The sequence below is a fragment of the Vespa mandarinia genome, chromosome 8, assembly GCF_050613455.1.
Source record: "Vespa mandarinia isolate Hongniang chromosome 8, ASM5061345v1, whole genome shotgun sequence".
Taxonomy (NCBI): Eukaryota; Metazoa; Arthropoda; class Insecta; order Hymenoptera; family Vespidae; genus Vespa; species Vespa mandarinia.
Window position 1 is genome coordinate 4140001 of NC_140817.1, and position 26958 is coordinate 4166958.

General features: G+C 26.8%; 2 protein-coding genes across 10 annotated transcripts; one reads left to right on the forward strand and one right to left on the reverse strand.

The window, feature by feature from the left end:
- Positions 1-1662: 1662 nt before the first annotated feature.
- Positions 1663-5210, reverse strand: PpV (Protein phosphatase V). The gene is made up of 7 exons (XM_035881745.2): positions 5052-5210; positions 4806-4901; positions 4424-4631; positions 4220-4299; positions 4032-4137; positions 3800-3961; positions 1663-3702 (listed from the first exon to the last, which is right to left on the reverse strand). The coding sequence occupies exons 1-7, from the start codon at positions 5118-5120 to the stop codon at positions 3512-3514; spliced, it is 912 nt and encodes a 303-aa protein (XP_035737638.1). The 5' UTR covers positions 5121-5210; the 3' UTR covers positions 1663-3511.
- A 980-nt stretch (positions 5211-6190) lies between these two features.
- Positions 6191-26929, forward strand: shi (dynamin-1 shibire). Of its 9 annotated transcripts, XM_085659083.1 has the most exons (20): positions 6198-6302; positions 6471-6775; positions 6887-7069; positions 8442-8515; positions 8808-8957; positions 9034-9237; positions 9315-9507; positions 9588-9797; positions 10535-10734; positions 10827-10972; positions 11092-11249; positions 13247-13273; positions 14862-15033; positions 15160-15405; positions 16017-16028; positions 16486-16692; positions 16955-17130; positions 17544-17732; positions 19464-19559; positions 26298-26929. In XM_085659083.1, the coding sequence occupies exons 3-20, from the start codon at positions 6906-6908 to the stop codon at positions 26359-26361; spliced, it is 2688 nt and encodes an 895-aa protein (XP_085515209.1). In that variant the 5' UTR covers positions 6198-6302; positions 6471-6775; positions 6887-6905; the 3' UTR covers positions 26362-26929. The 9 variants fall into 9 exon arrangements, with proteins under 9 accessions (XP_035743242.1, XP_085515213.1, XP_085515209.1 ...); XM_035887349.2 differs by having other exon boundaries at positions 6191-6302; positions 6471-7069; positions 17607-17732; XM_085659082.1 differs by lacking the exon at positions 16017-16028 and adding an exon at positions 15762-15773 and having other exon boundaries at positions 6471-7069.
- The last annotated feature ends 29 nt before the right edge of the window (positions 26930-26958 follow it).

Below are 26958 nucleotides of genomic sequence, written 5' to 3' on the forward strand. Positions count from 1 at the left end.
AGTCTGTATGGAGATGCCTTTCATAGGGATTATAAATGTAGATAATATATTATACATAATGAACATAAATATACTATATTATTATATATAAATAGTAAGGAGTAAATAGAATTATATATATATATACATATATATATATATACATACATACATACATACATATATATATATATATATATATATACATATGATGAAAATAATATTATTACGAGTAAATAAACTGAATAAAGATTAACGACTATGTTAAATTATTTTCACGGCCCCAATTCCTTGCCTAATCACTTTTTTATCAAAGGTAAACAAATACTATCATGCTAAAAACATATTATATCCCACCCATCCAAAATTAATTTATTACAATGCTTATGAACAAAATTATATATATATATATATATATATATATATATATTTATTAAGTTATATTAAAATAAAGTAAAAAAATTTGGAATGTTCCTATAAGGTAATTGACAAAAATTTATAATGAGAATATCGATGGTTAAACGATGGCAGCTTTAATTCTCGTGTATTTTTATTACAGACGTTTTTCATTACATTAACATAACAAAGTCTATACTTTCAAGGTACATGATCGTTAAAATGATGTCTACCTGTGAGATCTTTAAGGATTATGCGCAGTGTTCAAGCTCCTGCACAGAGCATTAAACTTAAATAGTCTTGTTATTTAGACGGTCAAAGAAGTCTTTTTTTTCTTTTACTTTTTTTTTTGATTTTTTTTTCTTTTTTTTTTTTGCTTTTTGTTTTTTTTTTTTTTTTTTTTTTTTGTTTTTTTTTCCCTCGCTACTTGCAACGCAAGCGCTTGGACACTTCGATAAGATTTAAAGCGATCACAGACAGATGTATTGCAGAGGTGAACCTAGGTGCTGCTTGTACCTTTCGATATAGGCACGCACATAAAACTTGAATTTACTTAAAGATTTGTAGAATAATCGCGCGCGCGCGCACCCTAGGACATCATCAATCCTCCTCCTCGTCACCTCTAGCTTACACAATATGGAGGCTGTAAATACTGTATAAGACGAGTTTATAACGTAAACTCCGTGTCTAGACATTCGTAATAATGATCTATTAACATGCGATGCAATATGTCGAACGAATCGTTTAATCATCATGAAAACGCGCATTATTTAAATTTTTTTTCTTTTCTTTTCTTTTCTTTCCTTTTCTTTTTTTTCTTTTTTCATTTTTTTTTCTCTTTTTTTTTCTTTTCCCCTTCAATTCTGATTACGAAAACCGAATACATCGAATGGTCGGAATTTTTATTTTAAATCTACTTATTTATCTCAAAGACGGGTTCCTCTTTTATTTATTTATTTATTTATTTATTTATTTATTTATTTACTTATTCTTTTTTTTTTTTATTTTATTATGTTCTTTCATTTCATCTCTCTTCCTCTATCTATCTCTGGGCCATCTTACTCCCCTTTTTCTTTTTTTCTTTCTTTCATCCTTTCTCTCCCCCCTTCCCTCTCTCTCTCTCTCTTTCTATCTTTTTGCTCTTGCACTTTTCGAACAAAGATAATAAAAATGATATATAAGAGATATGTAAATAAAATGAAGAATCGGACGGGTTGCGACTCATATCGACCGCCACGAAAGTTCAATTAGTTAAAATGTAAAACTGTCGACTAAAGCACATAAGTGATATAATATAAAAAATACGTGATATGTGCAATTAATTTCATTAGAAGAGTTAGATGTTCGTTAGACGTTCTTTAACGGAAACGGATAAAGAGATCTTTTATATACGTATGTATACGATCCTTGTTGAACTCTCTGGCATTCATATAATTCGTCTTACTTCTATTACTATCTGTCGGTAGAAAGTATTTATTTCTAGTAGACCGTGTCGTATTATAGTTCTGAAGGCACTGTTCAAATGTTTATTATATTCCTTGAAGTAACAAGTTATTAAAACATCTTCGAACGATTTCGACAAGGAGAATCGTTATAAACGTCGACATAACGTTCACATGCCTCGTTCGATCTATATCACAAAATTCAAAATAGAATAATTTCCAACTTGACAGCCAGTGCCAAATGCCAATGCGATATTTATCGGGTCTGTGATCAATTAGGAATACCGTGAGCTAATCAATCGATGGTCAGAATTCAGGCTTATAATACGCAATGGCCAGTGCGTTCCCATTAATTATGTATCGATACCGTATCATTATATTACACAAACGCTTATCAATTTAGAGAGGCACATTGCTAAGGGTCTCGATTTTTACAAGTTGCTCCCTATAGTAATGAACTTATGAGAAACTAGCTAATACGATTATTCAGTACAACAGCAATTTGGCATACAACGTGGAAACTGTACAAAGACGCGGAGAATATAATAATATTCAAAACTATTGCTTTGTACTTATAGAAGAGAGAAATGGCTAAAAAGGCCGACCTTTCTGAATGAATACCGATAGATTAGAGTACTTTGCAGATGATTAATAATGAGCCCAGAATTTAAAAGACGATATAAAAAGAAATGTCATGTGCGTAAAAACGATTAAAAAAAAGGAAAAGAGAAAAAAGAAAGGAAAAAAAATATAAAAAAAAAAAAGAAGAGAGACAAAAAAACAATTACAGATAATACAATCCTCTCATAGATACCCTTACCTAGGCAGAAAAACTTTGGCTACTGCTATACACTATTTGTACCATGGCATAAACGCCAAATTTATGCTGCTAAGAACACTGATTGCGCATCTAGAATAAAAAAATTGCACGCAGCATACCAGTATATTTACTAAATCAGAAATGTATCATTTACTCAGGAAGACCTTAACGATAGTATATACGCTTACGCTTGAATAAACCTGAATTCTACGCACAACGATCATAATATCAATGAAGCATCGATTGTACTCAGAGCGCCTGTCTTATATGCCGGAATGTTTAAATGACATTTTTTATTTATCCATCCACACATAGTTGGACCATTAATTAATTATGTTCATAAATTATTTAAAAAGCCTCAGCCTTCGTGTCAATATGTCCACAACATTGCTCTGAGATACGAATGCTCTATAGAATGTACACAGTAGACAGCGAAGCGTCTAGACCATAGAGTGTTCACATTTATTCCAATGGAAAATATCTTTAAATTAAAGAAATCAGGCTGATGCAATGGCAGATGCTAAGTATAAAAATTTTTAATATACAAAAGTTGATAAAATCCTTTAAAAATCTTCAAATTTTTTTTCATAATAATTACATTGTAAATTGTCTGTGCCAGGTTATACAGTTCGATTAGAAAAGCATTAAAAACTTAAATGAAAATAAATAAAAAAAAAAAAGAAAAAAAACGAAAAAAAAAAACAAAAGGATATCAAAATTTTAAGCAATGTAATACTCTGTAATATATTTTAGGGAATTTTATGCTCCGTCATAGTACCAGCCTGGATTCATTATCCAAAAATCATGTAATTCCATTGAGTCTAGACACAGATATCTCTCCTCTGCATCCAAACAAATGAATTACTAAGTTAAATCACAAGAAGTATGGAGTTGTGGTTAAGGGTGGAATCACTCTTTCTGAATCAGGTACTGCCTGGAACAGCACTGGACATCTATGATCTACTGTTGTAAACTGTAAAATACTAGCTATGTTGCCACATCTGTAACAGTAGTTTGGAGCTGACCAGACTGTCACTAATTTGTCATTAAACATGTATCTATAGCCTATAAACAAAATAATTAATATAATAACTTGCTACAAATTATACATGATATAAAAAAGAACATACAACAAAATTCTGATGTTTTAACGAGTACTCACCTTCATGCACCAGTTGATGAGCTCTGCAAATAAGCTTAAGGTCATTTATTTCCATAAATTTATAAGTAACTCTGCTTCCAAACAGCCAACCAGCACCTCGTGGGCTAACCGTCCATCCATCCACATCTTCTGGATCGGACCATACCAAATCACAGAAAGCACCTAAAGAAAAACGAATACGAATAAAAAGAATGAATATATTATATTAAAATTATAAATTATTCTCTGAAACCTTTATGTGGTATTTCTTGATTTCTTTCAATCGTCCTAATTTGATCTAATGTTGAAATAGCTGGAGATAATCCACCATGTACGCAAAGTACTTGTTCGTCAATTAACTGAAAAATTTTGTAAATTATAATGATCAATAGTTCTTATAATTCTATCTTATAATACAGAATCAAAAATATGTCGACTTACGGCAGCAACTGTGAGCAAATCAAAGACTCTGCAGCAATACTTCCATGCGTTTGCATTGCCATATTTGTTCTGACACTCATCTATTGCCAAATCATATTCAATTACATGAGTATTATAAGTATTAATTAATATATAAATAAGATTATGTATTTAATCTTATATATTGGTTTAATAATTAAAAGAATTATATAATGTCCTACCAACCATAAAATCCATAGACGTGTGTGATTTGTCTGGATTCATGATTCCCTCTGAGTAATGTTATTCTATCAGACCATTTTGCTTTAAGCGTGAGTAGGCGTGTAAATGTTTCTAAACTATAATAGCCCCTATCCACAAAATCACCCATGAATATATAATTTGTATCAGGCACAGGTCCTCCATTACGGAATAATTCCTCCAGATCATAAAACTGAGATAGCATTGATAAAAAGAAAAAAAAAACAAAAAACAAAAAAAAACATTATTTAATTTTGCATTCATAAGAAATATTAAAAGAGAAATAACAATACAAAAACGTAATATAAACAATATATGTAATTACATAGTTGGATTTATGAGGTTAGATTTAAAATTTTCCACTTACCTGTCCGTGGATATCGCCACAAACCGTTACCGGAGTAGATACAGGTTGAATATTGGATTCTTCCAATAATAAATCACATACCATGTCACAGAGTTTCTATATAATAACAAAATTATTACAGTTATTGAAGTGAATACACTGTTTAAAGTAATCCTATGATTATCAACCAATAAGGTTATCTTTTATATAAATCAAATAACCTGTTCACAATGTCATAATAAACATAATCTCATAGATATTAATTACCTTAAGATCATTTTCCGGAAGATATTTGCATTCTTTTGCAATATCTATCCATTTATCGATGTCTGACATTTTGGATTTGTACTACTGGAAAATACCGGTCGCGCCCTCATTCAACCAGCGATGTATGTATATAAAAATGATACGTAACTACATTAAACAAGAGCACTGTATTTCTATTCATTAAAATAAGATTTACGAAAGACAATCTTAAGGTATATTGACGAACAACATCATTTTACCTATATAATATATATATACATATATATATATATACATATACATATATACGATATACAATTCATATATACATATACAATTCATTAATAGGCAAATTAAATCTATGAATATTGGTTAAATAAATTCTATTGATGTCTAGAATGCTCAGTGAGCATATATACGATCTTTTTGGACGCGTTTCAATATGCAGAGCATTTTAATGAAACCTTTTATCTTGCGTATGCGCCTTATGAATATATAGCTAAATTGCTTGACCCGAAATAAAATGTCGGATGAAAATGTCGGAGAGATGGATTCAAGGAATCAATACATTAAATACAAATTAAATTTATACTTTATAGTTTAGTATGAAATACGATAGTAATAATTCTTTTGTCTATATTCTCATTTGATCGTTTACATTAGAGATATTTAAAGGATAATTTCGTAACAATGAATTTATAAGAATAATTAAAAAGAATCGATAAATTTATAAGAATTCGATTAATTCGATTATTCGAGTATATTCCGTATACTTGGCGTTTCCAACAAACTGTATTCTTCGATTATCGAAAAAAGAGAGAGAGAGAAAGAGAGCGAGATTAAAGAAAAAGGAAGGAAAAAAATAGCGGATGAGTTCACTTTCGTTGTTCAAATGTTTATCCCGCGTACATTTGAATTTCTCAAGACGATCGTTAAAATCAATCGAAAACGAAAGAGAAATAAAAAGAGAACTATGAATATAATAGAGAAAGAAATAAATAGGAAAAAGAGACAAAGAAAGAGAGAGAGAGAGAGAAAGATAGATATCGGTATTTTTCATAAGAAATTAGGAAGAACGTTGAAATCGATCGGAATAATGAAGTAAAAAGGTCACTAACGGGAAGACGATATGGATTTTATCTCGGAAGGAGAAAAAGTGGGTCACAAGGGAGGCGGTGCGATAGTGCGCACGCTTCGATTATCGATTGAAGCGACGTTACATTCGTTCGAGTCTGTACGCTAGATCTCATTTATACGAAGGTAGTGGCCACGGTGAGTTGTTACATTGAGCGTCGGTTACGTTATATCTCGCACAATACGCGTTAAATAAAACTATATATATATATATACATGTAACATATATGTATATATATATATGTATCGTTGGGGATAAAAAAAATAAAAATAAAAAATAGAACAAGGGATTTTCTTTCTTTTCAGAAAAGATGCGGTGAAATTTGGCGCGTCAACGAAAGAGAGAAAGAGAGAGAGAGAGAGTGAGAAAGAGAGAGAGAGAGAGAGAGAGAGAAAGAAATATACTCCCTCGCGAAATCGGCCATTTTGACAGCGTTGAGAGATACCTGCAGGAAAAACGAGTCTAGGATCTCATTTCTGTGGCAGTTACCCTCGAGGATTGCGTGCGTGAGGGGGCGGCGGTGGTAGTGGTATTGGTGTGCGTGCTGGTGCTGCTGCTACTGCTGCTATTATTGCTGTTTCAACTTCTAGTATTAATACTGTTATCGAAGGTAGTGTGTCGATTCTGTGTCATTATTGTCGTAGAGAAGTTAAACATAATAAGATCAGAATCAAGGTAGAGAGGTCATCGTATTCCTTAACGTGGAGTGAATTCGTGATAGGATCTAAAGAAAGAAAAAAATGGCTGGGAATACGGGTATGGAACAACTGATCCCGATCGTGAACAAGCTGCAAGATGCATTCACGCAACTCGGGGTCCACATGCAACTTGATTTACCACAAATCGCGGTAGTGGGCGGTCAGAGTGCGGGAAAAAGTTCCGTACTCGAAAACTTTGTTGGCAAGTAAGTATCGCAAACTCATTTCTTTTCTTTTCTTTTCTTATTTCTTTTCTTAAAAACAATCATGATATATGAACCGCGTGAGCATCTCATTGCGTCTTTAGGATTCAATCGTTAATCGTCATCAAAGAATCGATCTAACGTACTTATCTCAATTTTTCTATCTTTATTAAACGCCACGCCTTGGAGGCGGGCAGTACTACATTTTACTTTCGTTTCAATTCTTAAATTCTTCTCTATTATTATTATTATTATTATTATTATTATTATTATTATTATTATTATTATTATTATTATTATTATTATTATTATTATTATTATTATTATTATTATTATTATTATTATTATTATTATTATTATTATTATTATTATTATTATTATTATTATTATTATTATTATTATTATTATTATTATTATTATTATTATTATCAATATTAATTATCAAATAATAATAGTAATGTTATTATTATTGTTATTATTATTATTAATATTATTGTTATTATTATTATTATTTCTAACGATCTTGCTCTATCCTTCTCTTATCCATTAATTGTTCTCGTCGATCAATAGTATCACTAAAATCGTAGGAGACCGCCATCACGGTGACATATCGAACGTCTTTCCCTTCTCTCGCGTAATTTCTCTCTTAATTATGTTTCTTTTCTTATTATTTCATGATATCATCGTAAGGTAACGTCAATGGTTTTTTCCTTCATTTTCTTCTTCTTCTTCTTCTTCTTCTTCTTCTTCTTCTTTTCTGTGTTTTTTAATAAATGAAGACAGTCATCGCCGCTTTCAGAAATTCAAACGTATCATTGTTCCAATCGTACCACTTAAATATGAAATCAGCTGGTGGTATCAATTACCGAGTTCATTTCTTAACGGAAATATTTTATCTTACATTCAACAACAAACTTCCGTCTCTTTATGTCGGAAAAATATTCATTATTTCTGTTCAAGTACTATAGAAAGTTTTGTTATGATTAAGAAGACAAACTGTACGCACGTATGATATATATATATATACATACATATATATATATATATATGTGTATATGTGTGTATATACTTGAAAGAAGAATTAACAACAACAACAAAAAAAATATTAGGCATGTCATAATTATTTGTTGACTAATTTATGAAACTCACTAATGACATTTAATTTTATCTTGTGAAAGAATTAATATATAGTCTCTTAGCGGGTAAATTATTATTATGGTATAATTTGATATATTTTTTTTTTTAATTGTTATGTTATTTTTTCTTAATTATTTCGTTCCTTCTTTGAAATAATCTTTTCAGTAATAATTGTTAAAAAAAATTAATGGTTTTTTCTTGTTTTTTTTTTCTCTTTTTTTCTTTTTTTTTTTTACAGGGATTTCTTACCAAGAGGTTCTGGTATTGTAACTAGAAGACCACTCATCTTACAATTGATTAATAGCACTACGGGTGAGTCATCACAGGCATAATCTCATTACCAAAGTATATTTGAAAAATATACAAAGAGAAAAATTATATTTGTATTTGATAAAATTAATATGCAAACTGTGTACATAGTTGTTCTCAGTTATCACAGCTTCCTGTATATATTTGAGTTTATAACAAACAGGATATTCAGTACATTGCCATTTCTCTTTCTATGCAGATTTTCTATCTGAATCTTTTTTTATAAAAGATTTACGTACGGATATTTTAGTTACAACAAGGATAATATTAATGAATATTTTTTTTGTGATTACAGAATTTGCAGAATTTTTGCACTGTAAAGGCAAGAAGTTCGTGGACTTTGATGAAGTAAGAAAAGAAATAGAATCTGAAACAGATAGAGTAACTGGCAGTAATAAGGGTATTTCTAATATACCTATAAATTTGAGAGTATACTCTCCCAATGGTAATTATAATTTTATTACTATATTCATATGATAATCAAATGACTAGAATTAATGGAGGAATTACTTCTTTCATAGTTCTCAATCTTACATTGATTGATCTACCTGGTCTTACAAAAGTGCCAATTGGAGATCAACCAGTTGATATAGAAGCTCAAATTAAAGCAATGATTTTTCAATTCATTAGAAGAGAAAATTGTCTTATATTGGCAGTTACACCGGCTAATACCGACTTGGCAAACAGTGATGCTCTTAAACTTGCTAAAGAGGTTGATCCACAAGGTAATTTTTTCTATATGATAATATATATCAAATAATTTCATAAATATATATAAAAACGATATGAAATAATTGATAAGGTGTACGTACTATCGGAGTTATTACTAAATTGGATCTTATGGATGATGGTACTGATGCAAGAGATATCTTGGAGAATAAGCTGTTACCTTTGCGAAGAGGCTATATAGGTGTTGTTAATAGAAGTCAAAAAGATATTGAAGGGCGTAAGGATATCAAAAATGCTTTAGCAGCTGAAAGAAAATTTTTTCTTAGGTAAATAACTAATATAATTATTTATGTTACCTTGGTAAATATATTCTCAAATGTAAAAAATATTTATCTTTTTACACAAGCCACCCGTCTTATCGACACTTAGCAGACAGATTGGGTACACCGTATCTGCAACGAGTTCTAAATCAACAACTTACAAATCACATAAGGGATACCCTTCCTGCCTTACGAGATAGATTACAAAAACAGCTTCTTACACTGGAAAAAGATGTTGAACAGTATAAACATTTTAGACCAGATGATCCTGCTATTAAAACAAAGGCTATGTTACAGTAAGTGACAGTAAATTTTTATTACATAGATATGTTCCTTAATTTTTCTATGAATTGTATAATATTTAAACTATGCATAGCAAAAGATATACAATCTAGTTTATTCTTTAAAAAAAATTCCTTGTGGGTGGAGGGTCCTGACATTTTAGACAATTATTTGTTATTTTTATTCTTTTATTTTTCAGATCAATTCATATGTATATGTAGGTATCTTCTTTTTATGCATTCGAAGATTTTTTGATAGATTGTGTGTTGTTTGCTTAAAAATTAAATAAACAGATCTATTAAAAATATCATTTTATATATTTCAATGAAATAGTTTTACTATTACACTTTATTTATTATTTGAAGACATGAAATAATTTTGTATTTTGAATGCAGATAGAAAAATGAAATTGAATAACATACTAACGATTTGATACATTGGACAATATGCATGATATTTTTTTGAAAAATAGAAAGCTTTTGCGCAAAGTCTATAATTTAATTCACTTAATGAAATACTTTTTTAAATGAAAATAATTTTATGTTATATAATATATAAATATAGTTATATAATATATTATACAATATATAAATATGTTATATAATATATAATACAATATATGAATAAAGAAGTAATTTTGTTACATAGGATTATGTAATTGCTTTTGATTTTGCATAATATCAAGGCTCTCTACCCATAATATTAACATTTGATACATAAGCTTTTATATTTCATCTTAAATATTTTTAAGGATGATACAACAACTTCAGTCAGATTTTGAACGGACTATAGAAGGTTCTGGTTCAGCGCAAATTAACACGAATGAACTTAGTGGGGGAGCAAAAATAAACAGATTATTTCACGAACGTTTTCCATTTGAAATTGTTAAAATGGAATTTGATGAAAAAGAACTCAGAAGAGAAATTGCTTTTGCTATCAGAAATATTCATGGTTAGTTAAATTTTTAATTATGTGTGTAACATTCTTTCCTATTCTTTTATATTAAATAACAAAATTTTAAATACTATTTCTTAATGATACAGGTATTAGGGTAGGATTATTCACGCCAGATATGGCCTTTGAGGCAATAGTCAAGAAGCAAATTAATAGGCTTAAAGAGCCTAGCCTAAAATGTGTGGACCTAGTCATACAAGAGCTTGGTAATGTTGTTCGTATTTGTACAGATAGGGTACGTTATATTTTTCTTCCTCTTCATTGGTTTTTTTTTTTTTTTTATTTTTTTATTTTTGTTTTTAACTTGCCATAATTGTCACATGAAATTTACTAACTTATAATTTTATATTGTAGATGTCACGTTATCCTAGATTAAGAGAAGAAACGGAACGTATTATAGCTACTCATGTTCGACAACGTGAACAAATGTGTAAAGAGCAACTAGTACTTTTAGTGGATTGTGAGCTTGCCTATATGAATACAAACCATGAAGATTTTATCGGTTTTGCCAAGTAAGTTTCATTTGAATACTCTTTGTCTGTAAATTATTTTAGATGTAATTAGTATTCATGAAAGTAAATAATATGATACAAGAAATTAAATTTTTGCAAGTTTGGTATAATCACTTTTGTGTGTGGCTTTTGTTACATATGTGCCTGCTATTATATTTTCTTTAATTTTATTTTAATATATGAGTTACAATATATAGTTGATATAATATATAATATTCAATGATGTATGCCAAACATTTTTAATGTTATATTAATAACATTCCACATAGAGTTGATGCTTACTTTACAATATGAAAGGGGAGAGAAAAGAACATTAGATTTTCACATAAAAAACAAAATATCAATCAAAATATTTCATTATTTAAAAAATCAACTAGCTAATTCTGTAGAATAAATCTTATGTTTTAGTCTATATCATCGCTAAAGTTAGAAATTGTAGTATATAAAAAAACACACACACAAAAACAATCAAACAATCCTCAAGTTTGTGTCAAATCATGGAAATAATTAATGAATAATATTTAAAGATTTTATTTCGTTTTAAACAAAAACTTTGTTTTTTTATATAAATAATAGACTTACATAATAGATATTATTTTGATTAACTTATATACGTTATATTTGAACAAAATTATTTTATTATACTTATAAAACCTATTACTACTGATATTAAAGTAATACAATGCATGATAACACATTCTAATGTTAAAGTGAGCAATAATACATTATTGAATTCACATTTAAGAGTGCTCATAGAAACAATATTTCACAAGTACGAATTTTATTAGGTGCAATATATGAATAATTTAATTTGTTGATTTAGCTGTAAAATTGTTTTATTTTTTATTATTTATTTTTAATTGTCTTCTTAGAAAATGCTTCTTTCACGATCAGTGCATGCAGTATATTATCCATTTGGTTCAATCTAGTTAATTTATGCGAATATATTCAATACATTTTGCTTCATAAAAAATTATGTAATTTTAGCTCTTTAGTAATAACTACTTCATTGCTTCAAATGCTTTTTCGCGCATTTATTGTACTCATTCGCTGCTGCTCAGGTGTGATATATATCTGTGAAAGTTTTTTATGCTTTTTTTTTTTTTTTTTTTTTTTTTTATTTTTTTTTTTATTTTTTTTTTTTTTTTTTTGTCATTTTGGTTATAATGCAAATATTTTTCTTTTAGTATCATTTATTTTTAATATTACATATATGCATCTTTTTGGTTTAAATCATTTTACACATATAAAACATAGAATGATATCATATGTAATACCAGAGATATTCTCACTTATATGTATATAAATATTAAATGATATTTTTTAGGAAAGATACATGAAATTTTAACAATAAGTACTTATTTAACTTCCTTTTGCATGATTTTATACCTAAATGCCTAATTAATATGTGTGTACTTGTTAACAATCTTTGCAATGAAATTTATTCTTGTATCTGTTATATAACAATTTTTTTGTGAGAAAATTGGGATTCATTTATAAGAATATATCTAAAATACATAACGCAATCCTGCTTATTACAAAAAAAAAAAAAAAAAAAAAAAAAAAAAAAAAAAAAAAAAAAAAAAAGCAAAAAATATCTCTGGCATATATTATCAGTACTAGTTAGATAATTATTCATTTTAAGTATTTATTTCATATTCATTGTACAAGCAAACAGTCTAAATGATGAAGACAAATAAATTTTAAAATAACAATAATGATGTTGCTGAAAAATAATGCCATAAACTTCTTGATTTAACTTCTAGTACCATACTGGGTAAGGCATATTTAAACATATACTATAAATATACTTCTCTATATTACTGATATTAATTGAACGAATATTTCTTATAAAGAAAAATTTTTATGCATGAATTATATCATATATGCCTTGCTCTGATCAACATAACATATATACTTTCCCCCACAAATGTCTCTATTCATGATCGACTTCTTTATATTTTACAATTAAAAAAATGATTTAATTGTATCGGCAGCGCGGCGGCCAGTAGCCATAATGCAAGGTAAGAAATGTTAAAATACATTGACAAAAAAATTTCCACTACATTTTTTGTTCCTTCCATTTTCACGCTTTCTCTTATGCTTATCCTTCCGATAATGTTTTTGGCTTTTACCTTACAATGATGTTTTATTATAATATATATATTATATATATATATTATATATATATATGTATATGTATATATGTATATATGTATATATATTACATATATTATATATACAATATATTATATATGTAATAATATATATTTAATATATATGTAATATATATGTAATTATATATTTAATATATAATATATATATATAATATATAATATATATATAATATATATATAATATATATATATATATATATATATATATATATATATATATATATATATAAATCGCAACCGACAGCAATCTCTGGCTTGATTTAATATTATTCCTTATGATGAATGTATAAAAGACATCCAAAAAAATATTTTCATATTATTATATATACCATTGTGATAAAGTTTATTATAACAAAAATTGCACTATGGTATATTATTTTTTAATTGAAATTTAATATTTTCCCACACGTGCTCTCTAATCATTTATTTTCATTTATTGTTTAATAATACTATAGATTTTTAACTATACATTTCTTATATGATTTATTATTTATGATGGATGTGATATTAGTACTTTGAGGAGCATAATTATGGAAGATTGTTTTTCTTTAAAATTTTTTAATATATATTGATTATAATATGATCTTAAATATAAAATGATACTTCTTAGAACTCTATTCCAATTTGAATTATTTCTTTTTTATTTGTATCTTCATTACATATTACATTATGTGTTATATATTAATAAATTATTTTTAAATAAAACAAGAAATTGGTATACGAAATAATGTAAGTCATTCATGAATATTTAGACAAAAATAATGTACTAAACACAGCAACATCAATTCTACGTTTTTGTTTCATATTCCAAACCATTTCATACATTTAAAATGTGCTTAAGCAATACATTATGTTAATAAGAAGTTGCTTCGATTGCAGGTGTAAATAGTTCTCTTTGCAGTGTGTAAATACTATTTTTTGAATGATTGTTACAAGGTATATTTACAAGCTTATTTTAAAAATTACAGGAATATGATATATACATGTTTGCATGTTTAAAATTTTTTTACAGCATTTTATATTTTCAAGATGTGGCACAGTAGAATGTTATAAAGTTTCTCACAGTCAGTGAAAAAAAAATATTACACAAAATTTTGCTTTTTCAAGAATGCTAAGAAAGTTACTTCTTCATTTAAAATACACATATGTTCTACATTTCTTTTTATAACTTTTTTATTTATATTACATTTATTTTGCAATTTTTCTTCTATAGTCATTAAGATATATATTTAAAAACTTTTGCTCTAATATTATGATATAACGTGTTTGCATAATTTTTTAAACCTAATGCTAGGATTTTTACCCTGCTAGTTTGTTCGATAAAAGTGTGACTAGTGCAATTTTCGTGGAACACTATTATGGTGGGCCTTGCACAAGAATATATAAAATTTTCTCTTTTTATACATTTCATTATATATCCTTTTTTATGTTACAGTGCTCAGCAATCATCAGAAAATGCAGTTAAAGCTGGACGACATATTTTAGGCAACCAAGTAATACGTAAAGGTTATATGTGTATTCATAATCTTGGTATTATGAAAGGAGGATCCAGAGACTATTGGTTTGTTCTGACTTCTGAAAGTATTTCTTGGTTTAAAGATGAAGAGGTAAATATCTTTCAAAAACAAAATTAAAACTTTTAAATGCAGTTGAAATAAATTAATTGAAATTTTGAATTCATCATTTATACATATCTTTATATGCATATATTTATTTTTTTATTCATTTTAAAGGAACGTGAAAAGAAATATATGCTACCTCTTGATGGTTTGAAACTGCGCGATTTAGAACAAGGCTTCATGTCTCGGCGATATCTCTTTGCATTATTCAATCCAGAAGGAAGGAACGTTTATAAAGATTTTAAACAACTTGAATTAAGTTGTGAAACTCAGGATGATGTTGATTCTTGGAAGGCTTCGTTACTCAGAGCTGGAGTATATCCTGAAAAATCAACAGAGCAAGCAAATGGAGAAGGAGAGGTAACATATTTGTACATATTTCAATTTACACATGTACATATTTTTTCTTTTTGTATTTAAGATCATGTGTCATTTGTCTTTCATTTAAAAATAAATAAATGTTATGTGTATAAAATCTATAATTTTTTATAGATTATTATTTCGAATTATATCAATGTATATGTGACTAGATATATTAATATCAATGTTTATCATAAAAAGAAAATTTTTATTTCTTTTATTTGAAATAATAGTTATTTATTACTTTACATTCAGCTGATCAGTTTTTCAAATAAGGGTATATCTATTAAAAATATTAGTAGAAATATTAATATCGTATTAAATTTATTAGAGCAGTATTTTATGATTTATTTTAGGATAAGCAGAGGGTGAGTTGAATGAAAAAAGAAAAGAGTGATCTGAATTCTTGTTTTATTTCGAATTGTGTGTTATTTAACTGTGTGGTGGTGTGATTTAGTTTAGCTTATAAAAATAATTAAAGATTTGTCTAAAAAAATTTAATCATAAATTCTGCATGTTGTCATTTTTGATAAAATTTAATCAATATATTATATCTAATGTCTGCATAACTGTAATAAAATCTTTTTGTTTAAAATTTTAAACAACTAAAGGAAGGATATGAGGTTTGTAAAATTGCATAGAATTTGTACTGCATTGTTTACAAAACACGCATTTATGATTACGTACATACACCTCCACTCAGCATATTACATTATTTAAGTAATACTTAATTGATCAAAAATATATAAACTCTTCAATTAATTGAAGTATAATAATGTTGAAAACGTTGTGAAATACTATTCATGATGTAAATGATCATTTAAGTGCTGCTAAGAAATAATTATATATATGTATATATATTTACTATATAATTTATTAGGAATTGACACGTTATGTATATAATAGTAGAATTTAATATATTTAGTTTGTATTGATTACAATGCAGAGTTACAATATAATTATAATGTTGATAGTATAGTTTTTGTTTTTGTTTTTTTTTCCCCCTTATGAAACAAATTTGATTATTTCTTTTATACAAAAAAAATATCAAAATTTTCACAATTTCATTTGTATGTTTAGGGTGGTACAGAAGGTCAGTCTTCGATGGATCCTCAGTTAGAACGTCAAGTAGAAACAATTAGGAATCTAGTAGATTCTTATATGAAAATTGTTACAAAAACTACCCGTGATCTTGTCCCAAAAACAATTATGCATCTTATTATTAATAATGCAAAAGACTTTATTAATGGAGAATTATTGGCACATCTTTATGCGAGTGGTGATCAAGTAAGAGAATTACATATTAATATAATCTATATATACCTATAAAACCATTAAATATTCCTGTATTTTTTACTAGTTGAGAGAAGATAAAATAGATATATTCAAGAATTTCATTGATCCTGTAATTGTAAGTCCTATCTCTCCAACAAATCCTATATCCATAATAATTTCCTTATACAAGTCACATGCATGCACATTTTGGAATTACTTTAACTTCCTTTATATCCATTAACACCATTATTATTATACTTTTACTTGATTATAGGCATCTATGATGGAAGAATCTCCTGAAGAAGCACAGAAAAGAGAAGAAATGTTACGCATGTATCATGCATGTAAAGAAGCTCTTCGTATTATTGGAGATGTTTCAATGGCTACAGTATCAACACCAGTACCACCACCAGTGAAGAATGATTGGTTAGCTTCTGGAGAAAATCCGAGGTAATCATTATGTTATTATTCTTTGTCCAAATTAGAAATCAACTAATTTGTTTATATCGAATTTTACACTATGCACTTTTGCCTTGTATACTTGAACATCATTGCAACAGTCTTGGGTAAGATTTATCATGTTTTTATCATTTAATTTTATTCTAAAAAATAATGGTATTTCATTACATTTTTAATTTATTTTACGTTCGTTTTTATTTCTCGCTTATTAAAAATATTTAATTGAACATAATATTTTTAATTTATTTAATTTTCAAGCAGATTGTGTTATATGTTGTATATATATATTTTTTTTAGTTATAGATTTTTTTTTAATTCATTATAATTCAAAAACAACGGAAGTCAGTAAAGCTAGAGCAATTCGATAGATATTAGATGATCTTTAGCAAAAGAATCCACTTTAGGTTATCGCCACCATCTCCTGGTGGGCCAAGACGTGGAGTGACACAGCCACCACCTCTTTCTAGTTCACGAGTACCACCGCCTGTTCCTGCCAGTGGGCGGCCAGCACCAGCAATTCCTAATCGACCTGGACCTGGTGGACCACCGCCAGCTCGAGCTAATCCAGGCCTACCACCACCACTTATTCCATCGTAAGTAAATTATGATATATATGCGTGTGTATGTATATATATATAAAAACAAAAAGAAATATATAGAAATTCGTATAAGTGATAAGATTTGAAATGCAAAGTGGAATCACCTTTTATTTGCAGTATGCTGTGATTCATTTGATTACTAAAAAAAATATTGCACAAAAGTTGATATGTTGATATATTATCATAAAAAAAAAATTAGCCATTTTTTCTTTTAAAATACATATAAAATTATTATTAAATTGTGGCTTTATTAAATAATATTCGCGTCTATTTGTATTAAATAGCATTTTATACGATTGGGGCTTTGGTGCTAACTTCACTTTCTATTGCAGGCGCCGACAATAAGTCTTCGCACTAACACGCCTATTCGCTACTAATCTATATATATATATATATATATATATATATATATATATATATGTATATATACATATATATATATGTATACATATGTATATATATGTAATATATATATATATATATAACATATATTTGTTGCATCTATCAGTGTACATTTTACACAAGACATTATTTGTTAAAATAACTCTATTTCCTGTACGATGTATTCGTGTATCGGAATATATTAGATAATAATACAGTCAATAAAAAGTGGAGTGTTTGCTCATATGAATATACAATAAACATTATTAAAGGATTCATATTTTATTAAATTAATAAAAACTAAGTTAAAAGAAATTTCCAAGATTGTTATAGTTCTTATTGCATAGTGTTAATTTTTCATATATTTTACTCTCTATTCAAAATGACTGTGCATGAGATGTATGCAATAAATTATATACTTTTTTATTTCATTTATCTTTCTGATATTGAAAAAGAAAAGAATATAATTTTAAATTCGTAACTCATTGTTGCTTCCCAAAAATATAGTTTATATAATGTATATATAGAGATGGGCATACCTCCACTTATAACTTTGTTCTAGCATTAGTACAAATTACACATTCCTAGAAAAGAGGAATGTCAGGCAGGATTGTTCTTGTTTCATTGTAAATTAGTTTGGAGAATTGTACATGATATGTGTATATATGATTAAAAACATCTTATAATAAATGGTTTTGTGCTGATGAAATTAGATAAACATTCATTCACTTGCTAACAGCATGACATTTTGGGGCTATGGGCGATAATAGAATAGAAAAACTTATGTCTATAATATTTTAGTATCATCACATGTATCTCTACGAACACTACTACATAAATGTCTCGTCTATCAAAAACTAAATCATAATACCTATATCTAAATATAAACTAAATATTCATTTTAAAGAAGCTTAAAGCTCCTTCTCACGCTATGACGTCAGTGTTATGTAAAGCATGATGCCGACGTGAAACCTGTCAATTACGATGTAAAGGACAAATATATGTCGGTGCCTGCATTGAAATTTCTTAATAAATAAAACTGAAGAGATAAATGATACCAAGCATAAAACATTGAAATAAGCATAGAAAAAAAGAAGAAAGAGTAAATTAATTTAATAATTATTGAAGCTATGCATACTGAAAGATTACACATACTTCTCAGGACATTCAACAAATAAAAAGTATGTATATGTATATATATGTGTATATATATACATATATATATGTGTTAATGTATAATGGAATTAAAGAGCTATATTGTATCAGTTAAATTTCTAATTTAATAATTAAGAAACTGATAAAGTAAGATCTATAGTAAAAGCTGAGTGTCCATGGTATGTTTAGTCGAGGGGGTGGCCTTCAACAGAGAGTGACACAGGCTGCGACTCAGGCCGCTGCTAATGCCGCTGTGAACGAGCTGATGGATGCGTTCAGGATCAAGTAAATAAACGCTGTGTTGTAGCTTTCTTATAGTATACTTATCCTTATTTACAACGTCTCCCCCCTCACGGGTATATTCTGTATTACTAATACATTGCGCATTGTTAGACGATAAATTTAACGAGAATGAAATCGAAGAAATTCATCCAAACGTACATATTTTGTTTGCTTCAAGAAAAGGAAATTTTGATGGATATGCGTGTAACAAGCTCTTAACGTGCACGCACTCACACACATGCGCGATATGTGATGGAACTATAAACTAAATTAATAATTGATGCCTTTTTAAATTGTATTGTTATATACGTACGCGTGTCCACATATTTATTCATTTATTATCACACATACAAATAATGTAGAAAATAATTGTATAAAGTAATGTCTGTATATTTGTAAGGCATTAAGTATATAAGCATTTAATTTTTAAACAAAATTCTTCACAATACTTATATATCTAAGCCTAAGGAAGATTGTTATTCACTCATTACTAGAAGCAAATAATTATATATATATACCTTCACGCATTATAGAGCAATAACATTTATTGTACAATTATGTACATGAAACTGCTTGTCCGAGGCATGTATGTAATTGAAACAAAACAAAACAAAACAAAAAAAAAGAAAAGCAAGAAATACTTCCAATATGATAAATTCATTTATTCTGATATAATAATAGTTCCAATACATTTTAAAACATATCTAATAACTTTCTATAATATATATGTGTGTGTATATATATATATATATATATATATATATATATATATATATTCTGTTTATTGAGAGATCTAAAATTTATCAAAAACAGATTACGATATGGCATATTATAATAATATCGATTAATCCGAAGAAAATGGAATACTTATACGAAGCACTCCTAATAAATTGCTCGTTAAATGTATCTCAGAATATTTAACAGAAAAAGAAATATAAAATATATATATATATTTTATATATAATTATATATATATATAATTATATTATATATATATATATATATAATTAGGAGGCACGTTTAACTCATTATAAGAGTACTCATGAAAATGTCATGCTGTTGGAAAGAGTTGAATATCTTTCAAATATGTTATAAGGATCGATTTTTCGGAAAAAGAAAAAACCATGAATTACGATTAATCATCGTATATTATAGAACTTCTAAATCATCATCTTTATGATACATGAAATTTCTTTGCTCTCTCTTCTCTTTTTCTTTCTCTTTCTCTCTCTCTCTTTTTTTTTCTCTTCCTCCTACTACATTGACCGCACTTTATTCGTTATAAATTTATTAATGGGTGGACGGTTGATTTTATGTAATACATGGTTGGGTATAGTAAACATACGAAACGATGATTAATTATCAATCCATATGAAATTATTATCGCAAATAATAAATGATAAAAATTAAAAAAAAATAAAAATAAAATAAAATAAAAAAACATGTCACTCAGACATAGGATGTGATATAGTGTAGAAAGCTTCGAGAAATTTGCATGAAATTCCTGATTCGCGGATTTTTTTTTTTTGAGAATAGTCGTAAATAAATAAAAAAATAAATAAATAAATAAATAAATAAAGTAGCTCGCATTTTCAATTGAGAATACAATAAGCATATTCGTTATAATGTAATTAACGATGATATATATATATATATTTTTTTGTGTATGTATGTGTATATATATTAGGTTTATATATATATATATAAACACATGCGCACACGCATCACATAGCAAGCATTCAGGAGCTGTATTTGGAAATATTTGTTGTTTCTTATGCTCCCCAATGATGCTTTTTTTTTTTTTTTTAATGAAATTTTTTGATTTGATGAAATATGTATATATAAAAAAAAAAAAAGATCACACATACTTCTATAATGGATATGCACTTGCTTTTTCATAAGAGTGATGTGCTTCGGCCGTTGTTATATCTTATCTCTTATGAGTATTTTTGGACTTTATATAATGATACAATTTACAAATCATCATGTTAAGAATAAATAGCAGCAAATAATATATCAAGTGTCAATGTTAATAGGCCTAATCATAATAATCATAATGTACATGATTACCAAGAAATTTATCGCTTTTCAATATCAAATATATATAAATGATGTCTATCTACATATATATAGATGATATTTGATATATAGCGTAACATTGATTGAACACACGAGTCCTAAAATTATACGAATAAACCGAAGCACATCGGAATTATATAAGCTTCTATGTATTAATGCTTCAAATTGCTCGTATATAAATGCTTCCTTACGAGCAATACATGAACACATACACACACATGCACATACAAAATATTAATACCTGAGTGAATATCGTATATATTAATCTTTAAGAGAGTCAAAGAAGAGAAAAAGAAGAACGTTAAAAAACAAAAATTGATATATTTGTTTTGAAAGCAACCACGACTAATATTATTATTATAATGCTCTTGTACAGTGTAACGTAATAACTGGTTTAATCATTCCAAGGATTAAAAAAACATCAGAGTGAATAGTTCGTGATCTAATTAAGATGAATAACTTTCGATTATTTATATGGTCATTTACTATTATTATTATTATTATTATTATTATTATTATTATTATTATTATTATTATTATTATTATTATTATTATTATTATTATTATTATTATTATTATTATTATTATTATTATTATTATTATTATTATTATTATTATTATTATTATTATTATTATTATTATTATTGCTATCAATTTCGTTTTATGTATCTATTTTCTAAGTCATTTGCTGGCTTAAATCATATTTTAAGATTTCTTTATGATTTTAATTAAATAACAAGTTCCTTTTATGCTATTTGTCTCATTACGAGAGTATAACAGATTAAAAAGTAAAAAGCGTCGAAATAAAGTTATCAGTCTTTTATGGACTATAGTATTTCGATTGGACATATCAAATATTAAACGTAACACGTGTTCATCATTAGTTCATCATTAGTTTACGTGTTGGATTTAGTTTCTTATCTAATTTATTATTATTACATATATATATATATATGCTTGATGGAGTTCTCCGTTCCAGCGAAAATCTCTTTCTTCCATTAAGTTGAATTATCATACATAAGAGAATTTCTTGAGGAGTAGAAAAAGAATCCATTTTATATAGACATTTTTAGAATGTTATTTCGGTGAAACAATTAATTTATTTTTTAATCAACGAATTATAAGCTAATGCTTATTAATATAATTTTCAATAAATAGATTCATACAATAGTTACTTATATTTTAATTAAGTAAAAAAAAAAAAAAAAAAAAAAGAAAAAAAAAGAAAGAAAAAAAGAAAGAATTCTCGCATCAATTAAAAAAATGTATTAAACTTCATATGCATCGTCCAATTGCCAAAATTTTCTACATTTTACTTTTGGCCAAAATGTTTATTATTATTATTATTATTATTATTATTATTATTATTATTATTATTATTATTATTATTATTATTATTATTATTATTATTATTATTAATGCATAAGTGAAACTAGTAATTAATTATTCAAAAGTTATCTTATAGAACGAGAAAAAGGAACGTTTTTAAAAAATATGAATCCGATACTTGTCTTCCTTCGAATATTATATATGTATATCTTATTTATAGTTTATATTATAAAACAAACAAAAAAAATCTCTATCTACAAGAGATATCTCGATTCGAGAAACGTCCTTCGAATATTCAATAATTACATTTAACCAATTCATTCAACATTGCAATTTAATAACCAAACCATTTTTTTAGAATACTAATACGAAGCTTGATTTATAATATCTCTTGTGCATTATACCAAATCGTGCCGAAATATATTGGCTTATAATTAGTAATCAAAAAAGGAAATGTTAATTAAACGTTACATATTCGTGTTAGGACATTATTATTAATAAACAAATTAATAAAAAATCGTTAAGAAAGAGAGTGAGAGAGGGGAGGAAGGGAGGGAGGAAGAGAAATTAAAACATTTTGTAAGATCATTAGATGGATAACGCGATAGCAAAACATTTAGTCTCATTGCCTTGTAAGAAAAAATTAATCTACGAATGTTCTATATCACATTAATAGCTTAAATATTTTCAATTGAAATAAAGAGTTCGTGAGAGAAAGTACCTCGAGGAACTTAAATATTATACCTTTGAGCTAATTAATCATATGTTATTTTTTATTAAGGACAGGAGGACAGTCTGTTCTAACAAGAGGGATAAATGAATTTTTACGACTTATGTTATCCAAATATTATTCATACATTTTGATAATCTTACTTTTTCTACATATAATTTTATCTTTTTTATCGTATTGCGATTTACAAATATTATTTACGAATAAAGAAAAATTAATAATATTACGAATTAAGATATTCGTTAAAACAAAAAAAAATATATATATATATATTTTAGAAAATATGAAAATAAAAGAAAAATTAGAAAGACCGCTGTCGTTTGCAAAGACGCGAGGAATTCTTTGCTATACGTCCTCTATTATATAGAAATGCTTAAATCCAAAAATGTGATAGGCACGATAATTAATGATACACTGAAATAGATCATTAATCACACATTATTTATCTATGCGTTATCTCATATTTTAGAGAATGTAGACTAAGCGTGTGCAATAATATTAGAAACAATATCTTGAAATTGAGAAAAATTAAAATGGAATTAGGTTAATAAATCAATTGCATACTATTTGTATGATAATTATTATTATTGTTCTATTAATAAAACGGCGAAGTAACCTTTAAAGGATATGGAAGAACAAAGAGGAAAAAAAGAACGACATTTGATTTGTTTTTCTTTCTTTTTTCTTTCTTTTCGTTTTTCTTTTTTTTTTTTTTTTTTTTTTTTGGATTCTTATAAAACTTATAATTTATTTAAGTACATTTTCTTACAAAAGATAAAAGAAAAAGATGGAACATTGCTCGCGAATAAATTATACCGAATGTTAAAAGGTTACTTTGTTAATATCTCTCAAAAAAAAAAAAAAAAAGAAAAGAAAAACAAACGAAAAAAGACATTATAAAAATACTCTACTGTAATGATGTATGTACGTATACGTGTTATGACACACGCGATAAAAGAAAAACACATACATAATTTTTTTGAAATATAAATGTGTATATAGGAAATGATGTTATAAAAAAATATATATATATAAATATATATATATATATATATATATATATATATATTGTAAAAATTAATAAGAATTAAGAAAGAAAAAAATAAGATTCTTATGCGAGCGTTGAGGCACGTATTTCTGCTGGGGAACTAAAAAGAAAAAAAAAACACAAAAACTCATAAAACTAAAACTTCACTTGACATTAAGTAACATAATCAAATTATTTTAACATTAACTATATTATTTATTACCCCCTTATGCAGGGATGCGTATTCGCGTTCTGTGTGTATTTTTTTGTCATAAAACCTCATACTTAAAACTATCGAATATTTCTTTCCAAGCTTCCAGGATATAATGTTCGCGAAGTAATATTAACAATGAATGTAGTAACTTCGTCGATTTGAAAGGACTCTCTTGTCAACATATTCATTAATCGTTAAATCATATTTTTATATTGATAACGATGTTGTATTAACAAAAAAAAAAAACGAAAGTCCTTTCAATAGCATTCGTCTTGCTTGTGTGTTTGTTTTTAAATATCGCATGGTTACGTTTTAAAAGTATTTAATTTTCCATTAATTTCATATATATCCTATTCAATATAGTCCTATTCAATTTCATATAGCTGTACCAAGTGCGCTATCTTTTTAAATCAATAATAATTCATAGCCTTATGTTAAATCATCTTTAGAACGCATTATCATTTATAATCTTTTATTTTATATATATTATATTATTATTATTATTATTATTATTATTATTATTATTATTATTATTATTATTATTATTATTATTATTATTATTATTATTATTATTATTATTATATATAATTATAATCTTTTATTCTTATATAATTTTTCTCTTTATCTTCTCATAGTACTAATGTATGTTGCTATCTCTGCTTTTATGATTATCTCAAAGCTTAATAATTTGATATATTCAGTGAACAAAATCCGATAATTTTTATTCGTCCGTATGAAAGATATCTTGAATTATAGCTTTAATTGCAATGGCGGATTTAGCCTTCAAGGGACTCAAAAAATTAGAAATTTTTAGGATCTCGTTAAAATAAATAAATATTTATATATATATTTATTTATTTATTTATTTATTTATTTATTTTTCGTTTCAACTGTTAATGCAAATGATAAAATGAGAAATACACTGTCTAAATTCGATAATAATCATTAAAATATAGAGATAAAAATTCTATATATATATATATATATATATATATACTGGCTATCAGTTAATTAAAGTTAAATTTTAATTAATTGAAGTTAATTAAGTTAAATTTATTATATAATATAAATGTTTATATTATCGTCTGAAAACTCATGTTTTATGAGACTCAAGGCGATCGTCTATGCATAAATCCGCCACTGATAAATTATATCAAGCCGGTCTTTTTGTTTATTTTCTTTTCTTTATTTATTTTTTTTTTTTTTTTATTCTTCTTCCTTTTATAAATTGTTGATATCTTTTAACCCTTTACTATAAACTCTACCTCTTTATCTATCGTTTTTTCTTTCCTTTCACTCTCTCTATCATGCTTATAAATGATTAGAAAACGAATAAGTATTCATGATATATGTATGTTGTAGGCGTCCCGTACCTAATATTCCTCCCCGTATTCCTGATAGACCGTATTCCGGCCGACTAAACTGAGATAATGCAACATCAACAAAGGACATCGTTGTAGTTGCGTTCAAGGAGAGAAGAACAAATCCTCTCCCATGGATCGCGAAACAAGAATGGATAGAACTGTGTTAGATGAGGAAATGTGGACGGACAAATATGAAGAAGATACGATGAAACTAACACCTTCCAATGGATACGTGAACGAAATTATTATCAAGGTTATATAATATGTATTTACTATTCTCTCCTCCAGATCATCGAATTTTTGTAAACACAAGTTTCGTTATTGCGTATTTCCAAAGGATAGGAGAAAATGTCAGGAGTCGTTGGAGAACGATCAGTATTATTAATAGCGTTGAATAATCGAAGAAAAATCGAACGTAACTCGTTTCTTTCTTTAATGTCATGATATAATCCTAAATGACAATCATATGTACTTTCTTTTTCATTTCTATTTTGTTTGTTTGATTTTTTTTCTTTCTTCCATTTTGTTTTTTTTTTCCCCTTACTATATTGGTATTATAAATAATATTGTATCTTATCTATAAGATCACAATAACGTATTTCTTTATTCGCAGCAGATGTTTCTCTTTTCCATGATATATATATATATATATATATATA

What these genes read in the sequence shown, in the direction of transcription:
- PpV (XM_035881745.2), bottom strand. Translation starts at nt 5,120, where the DNA reads ATGTCAGACATCGATAAATGGATAGATATTGCAAAAGAATGCAAATAT. An exon ending in GTGGCGATATCCACGGACAG is followed by an intron (nt 4,632 to 4,805) that starts GTAAGTGGAAAA and finishes ATGCTATCTCAG; the next exon opens with TTTTATGATCTGGAGGAATT. An exon ending in ATTTGCTCACAGTTGCTGCC is followed by an intron (nt 4,138 to 4,219) that starts GTAAGTCGACAT and finishes AAAATTTTTCAG; the next exon opens with TTAATTGACGAACAAGTACT.
- shi (XM_085659082.1), top strand. Translation starts at nt 6,906, where the DNA reads ATGGCTGGGAATACGGGTATGGAACAACTGATCCCGATCGTGAACAAG. An exon ending in TAAAGAGGTTGATCCACAAG is followed by an intron (nt 9,238 to 9,314) that starts GTAATTTTTTCT and finishes ATAATTGATAAG; the next exon opens with GTGTACGTACTATCGGAGTT. An exon ending in CTTGGTTTAAAGATGAAGAG is followed by an intron (nt 15,034 to 15,159) that starts GTAAATATCTTT and finishes TTCATTTTAAAG; the next exon opens with GAACGTGAAAAGAAATATAT.